This window comes from Triticum aestivum, chromosome 5D, assembly GCF_018294505.1.
Source record: "Triticum aestivum cultivar Chinese Spring chromosome 5D, IWGSC CS RefSeq v2.1, whole genome shotgun sequence".
Classification (NCBI taxonomy): Eukaryota; Viridiplantae; Streptophyta; class Magnoliopsida; order Poales; family Poaceae; genus Triticum; species Triticum aestivum.
Genome location: NC_057808.1, coordinates 567850037 through 567857466, shown reverse-complemented (window position 1 = coordinate 567857466; position 7430 = coordinate 567850037). Strand labels below are relative to the sequence as shown.

The window sequence follows — 7430 nt, the reverse complement described above, 5'->3', positions numbered from 1 at the left end:
TCTCATCTTCTCTAAGTTGGGATGATAAATAATTGGGATAATTACATGAAAATGCTACATAACCCTGTTTAACCACCAAGTATTTGTTTCGTCACTTGTTTTCCCACGTGTTGTTATTGTAGATGCCTCCTGCAAGTGAAAGGGGATTTACTAGTTCTGGAAAAATGTATTTACTAGACGTTGGTCATTTTCCTCAGGAGCAACAAGCTTCATTAATAGAAAATAAAAAAATAATCAAACTGTTGAGCTGAACACTTTGTTTACAGAAATGTCAATTACTCTGAAGCCAAAGAAGAATATAAGAGATTATTGTGCTCCAGTGATGACCCAGAGCTCTCCCACGGCACATCCTACAAATTATGCAAAAGAGTATTCGATTGAATGTGATAGTATTATGTAATTCAAAAAACTATGCCTTTGCAGGTACCCGAGGAAGACCCTCAAGAACATCTTATGTTCTTTGATATTCTATGTGGAAGTTTTAAATTGACGGATGTGTCCTGAGAATTTGTTCTATTAAGAGTCTTTAGGTATTCTTTGAAAGATGATGCTACAAATTGGTATAATCGATTACCCGAGGGAAGTATAACTAGCTGGCCTATGTGTGCTGGAACATTTATGGCTAAATTTCTTTCGGGCTCCAGGATTACTAAACTACGAAGAAATCTCACCCTATTCATTCAAGAAGATGGTGAAAGCCTGATAACCTACAAGTATAGGTGATCGTTTGTAGCTTTTTCTAGATAAATAAGAGTGTCAAACCCAACGGCGAGCTAGAGGTAGAATTTCTATTCTCTTCAAGTTCTGTCGTCCACCGATATAACTATATGCACACTAACGTTTGCCTTACCTAGACAAAAGATAAAACTAGTTTGTGAGAATAAAACAAGAAGTAATTTGCGAGATAATAAAAGTTAGTTTGTTGTTTATAGCTTTTAGAAAACAAGGATAAAGATTGTCCATAGGCAATTCAATATGACACACGTGATACTTATTATATGCAATGAGGGAGGGGCATACACTAAGATACTTCCCGTAATTGGATCACATGTTCTTATGATTGGAACTCTAGCAAGCATCCTCGAGTACTAAAGATTATGATTGGAACTCTAGCAAGCATCCTCGACTACTAAATATTATGATTGGAACTCAAGCAAGCATCCTCGACTAGTAAAGATTATTAAGGTAAAACACAACCATAGCATTAAGTGTAAAGTCCCCTTTGCTCCAATACGCAACAACCCTCTTACTCGGGTTTAGGTTGATGTTACCCCCGCAACCCACTATAACAGAATCATGAACATATTGCAACACCCTACAACGGTAATTCCCACACATGTGCGCATCATGCAGGGCACCATACGACAACACCATATTAACATACAACTCATATCAATCACTATCGTGGTACTAAGTCTAATAGTAAGAGTAGGGGGTACGTATGAGGAGGCAAGGTCCTAACTACGGCGAGATTGTACACACGAGTTTACGAGTTCAGGCCCCTCTCGGAGGAGGTAAAAGCCCTACGTCTCGGTGCCCTGAGGCTGTCGACTGGAATATGGTGTGTGTGTTATAGGGGTGCGAACCCTTGTGCCAGTGGAGGGGGGTGGCTTATATAGAGTGCACCAGGACCCCAGACATCCCATGTTACACAGGGTTCAATGTACATTTAGACAGGGCGTTACTGGTAACGCTAGCTATAAAGTGCTATAAATGATCCTTAATACTACAGAGTGAACGCCTGACCGTTGCCATCCTGAGTGACTTCAGATCTTCTGCACTCCGAGTGGTTTCTTGTATGGTCGAGTGACTTCCTCTTGGTCGAATGGAATTGATATCCGAGTGGGGTAATTGGTTGAGTGGATTGCACTCCAAGGTTTCTTCAGTCGGAGTCCTTTGTTATAATTAGAATGTTCTTGACTCTAGGGTAGTGACCTTGGGTAGGGTATCTAGGTTAGGCCTATGACCCTAACCTAGGTCTATGGCATCGTCAATCACACCATACCACAGTTAACCTGTTGGAACAAAAGACTCTACTCAAACATCATAGCTAGGCAACACTTCATTGGATAATAATATGTGGCATAAAGCACCATGTTTAAGTAGAGAATACAAAGGGAAAAGAGAGGTCACACCGCTGCATGTGAATGACAAATTCCTGTTAACTTTCTAAATAGATATAAGTGAAGCAAGAGATTTTAATTCTTTCTACAAAAGACTAGGCCAGGCTCTAACAAATATAAGTGAAGCAAAAGAGCATTCTACAAATAACGGTGTCGCAAGTGTAGAGAATAGGGATCCAAACTTCAAAAGATATAAGTGAAGTACAAGAAGCATTCTATAAAGACACGGTTAAAATATATAAGTGAAGTGCAAAGAGTATTCTATAAATCAACCAAGGACTATCTCATGCTAGCATGGTGCATCACTAAAATAAAAATAAACAGCACACGACGCTCCAAGAATTTACGCATATCATGTGAACAAAACAAAAATTGAGATGTACCCACAATTGTTGAGGAATAAAGATATGATGCCTTCCAGGACATCCCCATCCTTAGATGCTCGAGTCTCCTTGAATGTTAACAAGGCACCCCAAGCTTGAAGTCTTGCCTCTCCTTATTCTTCCCATACCGCTGATGTATGAGTAGTTTACCATAGACCTAAGGGTCCATAGTGATTGGCTAGATGGATTCTTCTCTCTCTTTGATATTGAATACAATGTTCTCTTCGTACATCGATTCGATGTAATCTTCTTTTGCGATATGTTTGTTGGGATCCGATGAATCGTGGGTGTATGATTGGAATATTCATTGAAATTAATTGAGTATTTGCTGAACTTTATTATGCATGATTGTTGTATCTTTTTATTTATCTCCGATCTAACCGTTTGGTTTTGCCAACTAGATTGATTTATCTTCAGTGGGAGAGGTGCTTTGTAATGGGCTCAATCTCGTGATGTCCTCACCCAATGATAGCAAGCATAGGAGGCATGTATTGTATTGTTACTACTAAGGGTAACACGACGGGGTTCAATCATATTGCTTCATTTTATTCTGTCTACATTATGTCATCTTGCTTAAAGCATTACTCTATTTATCATGAACTTAATACCATAGATCCAGGCAAGAGTGGGTCGATTGGTGGAGTAATAGTACTGGATGCAGGGAGGAGTCGGTCTACTTGTCACGGACGTAATGCCTATATGCATTATCATTGCCATGAATATCGTCATAACTATGCGCTTTTCTATCAATTGTCCAACCGTAATTTATTTAGCCACTGTATGCTATTTATAAGAGGGAAGTCTCTCGTCAAATCTATGTCCCCGGGTCTGTTTTAATAATATTACTAAAACCAAAAATATCTTGCTGCAATTTTCTTTCTTTTATTTTACTTTTCAATTTATCTATCTACCTCTACCAGATTTAATCCTTGCAAGTAACGAGTTCAAGGGGATCGACAACCCTCTTGACCGCCTTTGGTGCAAGTATTTGCTGTTGTGTGTGCAGGTACTGTTTACTATGCGTTTCTATGCTTCTGCTATTGGTTCGATAACCATGGTTCTCACTGAGGGAAATAATATCCGCTACTATATTGTTTCATCATTCCTCTTTGGGGAAAATCCCAACGCAGCTCACATGTAGCAAGGAGATGGCCGGCGGTGGCTAAGTGATGCCTTCTCTGTTCAAGGAGGAGGACATGCCTGTGGCGAGGAGGGCCCCGGTGGCGAGTAGTGGAGCTGCGGCGCGGCGGGGCACGATTCAGGTGGTGTGGGCGGGAAGAAATGGGGTGTTTTGATTTGCAACCGTTTTTTTTTGTGAAAAATGAACAACGCAGGTGGGGGAAGTTGTGATGGGCGCGGCATAGCGCATGCCACACGAGATGGGGGACAAAGTAGTGTCGGGCGCGGCCCAACACCCACCACTACTACGACACTACTCCATTGACTCTTATATGTCACACAATTACAATTTTCTAAATCATTTGGACTTCAAAACATTTTTGGTGGTTAATACACACCACGCATAGTCCAATACTAAACTTTGACCACTTTTTGAGTTGGTCTTCTATTTTCGAGGCATTACTTGATTTTTCGGCTGCTAAAAAGGGCCAAAGCTCTTTAGCTGGAAAGAACATGCAAACGAGCTCCAAAAGTGATGAAACTTGGCATGGTGTCTTCATTAGACCCCTGTAGGGTCGGATAAAATTTTGAGATCATTGCGGCAAAAAATCGATTCGCGTCGTGAACATAACACCCCCAAGTTTAAACTGAAACATGCCATGTGCCACACCCAAATCAAATTTTTCATTTGAAAATCAAACTTTTCACATGATTAATACACACCATCCACAGCCCAATGCACAAATTTGGCCACTTCCTAGGTTTAGTAAATACAATTTTCAAGTATTTTTCGGACTTACGATATATGTGACGAGCGGCCCTGAATTCCCGCCACTGCAACTTTTGGAATTTTGCGCGTGGTGCTGAAAGATACGTGTGGTAGGCATATTTATGGCCAGCCACTAGTTACTAATAATGCAGTGGCGGGCATTTCTGTAGCCCACGCCACTACTGTTTTTCAACCCGCGGGGAACTTTGGAAGATTTTGCTTGTGATGGGCACTCAATATTTCCTGCCGCTGTTATGCCTGAAGCAGTTACGGGTACCTTTTGTACCCGCCAGTACTATTTTTCAAAAATAGCAGTGGAGGATAATATATAGTGCCCGACACTCCTTTGATGCCATAAGCCTTTTCCCAGTAGTGCTCTTGTTGGCTGGGCTGCTTGGTTCTGTTGTGCACAATTTCGGTTTACGTGCGTCCACGTCTGGATCGTGTGTGCTTGCATCATTTTCATTGGGTTATCAGCTACTGGAGGTGGATCATCGTTACTCTTTTTCTTTTTAAATTATCTCCATCTAGGCATATCTTTGATCTTGTGTGACTTGTCTTTTTGCTGGTGTGTGATTCTTTGTGTGTGCATGTTCATGTTCATAGTGTGCATCTCAGTTATGTAGAGGCTAGGTATGTGCTTATTTTGTTTGTATCCACTTGATGCTACATTCCAAATCAATAAAAAGCACCCTTTATCGAAAAAAGGGAAATATTTTTATGCTGCTCAATGTTGGACAAATTTTTTATTTTAATTCATATTCGAACAATATATTATCATCTGATATGGCCACGCCATCCCATGACTATGAAAGCGAACCATGACTAGCGTCCCACCGCTCGCTTATTACCACATGGCCAGATATGAACGGACTCAGCGTTAAGTCGTACAGAGACCGCACAAACCCCCCTATCGCAGGCTACTCAACCATTACCATTACCATTCACTAAAACGAGCATAAGTTAAGTCCAATTAACAACTGCATGCCTCATACGGTGTCGCCACTATGTGCAGCTGGTTCTTTCTCCTTGAGCTTACGGTAGCGATCATTTCCATGTCCAGCTCACTTGGTTTCACTCCGGCGGGGAGGCTCCAATCAAAGTAGTAGAGAAGCCGTGCCACTATGAGCTCCAACACAGCCACCCCATAGTTATCGCCGGGGCAGTTCCTCCTCCCGCTACCGAACGGCAAATAGTCGAACCGCGATCCTTTGTAGGTAGCTGCGCCATTCTTGAACCTCTCTGGCCTGAACTCCTCTGGCTCATGCCAGTGCTCGGGGTTCCTGCCCAACGCCCAGGTATTTACCATAACCCTGGTACCCTTGGTGACCTCAAACCCGCCGACGTCGCAGGTCTCTCGACAGACACGGGGAAGCAGCAGCGGCACCACTGGATTTAGCCTCATGCTCTCCATGATTACCATCTTTGTGTAGTGCAGCTCCGCTACGTGTCCATCATGGTCTTGTGGGCTCTTATCATTGAACGTTCGTCGCACCTCATCCTGCGCCATGGTCATCACTTCCGGGTTCCTCATGAGCTCTGACATGACCCACTCGGCGGCTGATGATGTTGTCTCCGTGCCGGCCGTGAACATATCCTAAACATTTAAAGTAGACAACATGAGCAATACTAGTGAACTAGAAAATTCAGACCATGCATGCATATCATCACTTAATTACCATTATGATTGCCTTGATGTTATCCAGTTCCATCGGGAAGTCAAGCTCCCCCTCGTCCCGGATCCTAAGCAAAACGCTTAGAAGGTGATCACCTGGCCGCATCTCCGACTGAGAGATGATGTTGTCCAGGACCTTCTCCTGCTGCCGGCGGGCTCGCCATAGCCGGCCTCTCAGCCCGGTGAGCACGTCGACGAACCACAGCGACGGGAAGACGTCTCCGACGCAGAGCCCGGCGCTGAGTTTCAGCCCCGCATCCATGGCCGACACAAACTGCTGCTGGAGCTCGGAGCTGCACTTGTCCCCAAACGCCGTCTTCGATGTTACTGAGTACGAGCACGCCACCAACAGCCTGCCGAGGTTAAACGGCTTGCCACCCCGGCCGGCCTCGCCAACGTTCCTAACAAGGGACATGGTCTCGCTGTCCCTCTCCGGCGAAAACTGCCTCACCTTCCGGTCGCTCAGGAGCTCCACCGTGCAGATCTTGCGCAGCGTCCGCCAGTATGCGCCGTATGGCGCGAAGGCGACGTCGAGATTTCCGTAGAGGGTGATCTCGGTGACCAGAATGCTCGGCCGGGACGCGAATGTGAGATCCTTGTCCCGGAGCACTTCCTGGGCTGCCGCTGGCGAGGAGACCACCACCGCGTCGATCTGGCCCAGCCGAAGGTACATAACCGGCCCGTGCTTCTCGGCCAGGTCCCGGAGGACGACCGGCAGCTTCGTCGTGAGGATCTGGTGCAGGTTTCCGATCAAGGGTAGACTCCATGGGCCAGGAGGCCGCCGCTTCTTACAACTTGCTAATAATTTGCGGCTAAGCAAGGAAACTATTATCACGTACACTGAGATGAGTAAAACGAAGGAGAGGCTGGCTCCGCTCAGCTCCATGCGGATGGTTTGCAGTTTTGCTTGCTAAGAATAGCATCAATGAGAGCGGCCTTTTATAAGCCTTGGGATGTCAGAGTATGCATAGGATCCTCTACAACACCTCCCAGGTGTCACCTCAAGTACAAATTGTAGTTTCGCGGTGGATGTATGAAACGTATTCTCATAAAAAAATATTTTAAGGGAAAATCGTGCTCAACCTACCGGTCTTTTCTCTTACGTCTGCCGCGTCCTGCGCCTGCCACATGTCTTGAACTCTTGATAGGGCCCACGCACCACATCTCTCCTTCATCGTTATCTCTCCGAAACCGCTAGCAACAAATGTGTTTTAGTAGCCTACTCCCATTATTGCAGCTGGTTATCTGTTTAAGAAAATGGTTTGTTGCAGACCGACTACAAGGTAGGCTCGAGCATGGTTGGGCTCGAGGGAACGACGACACTACTCCATCGGCGATGGCCTCCCCAACCATGGTGGAGT

At 44.7% G+C, this 7430-nt stretch overlaps 1 protein-coding gene across 1 annotated transcript; it reads right to left on the bottom strand.

The window, feature by feature from the left end:
* Nucleotides 1-5127: 5127 nt before the first annotated feature.
* On the bottom strand, nt 5128-6967 carry LOC123126305 (cytochrome P450 99A2). Its single transcript, XM_044546668.1, has 2 exons — nt 6074-6967; nt 5128-5991 (listed from the first exon to the last, which is right to left on the bottom strand). Exons 1-2 carry the CDS (start codon nt 6953-6955, stop codon nt 5368-5370), a joined length of 1506 nt encoding a protein of 501 aa, XP_044402603.1. The 5' UTR covers nt 6956-6967; the 3' UTR covers nt 5128-5367.
* Between the last annotated feature and the right edge of the window lie 463 nt (nt 6968-7430).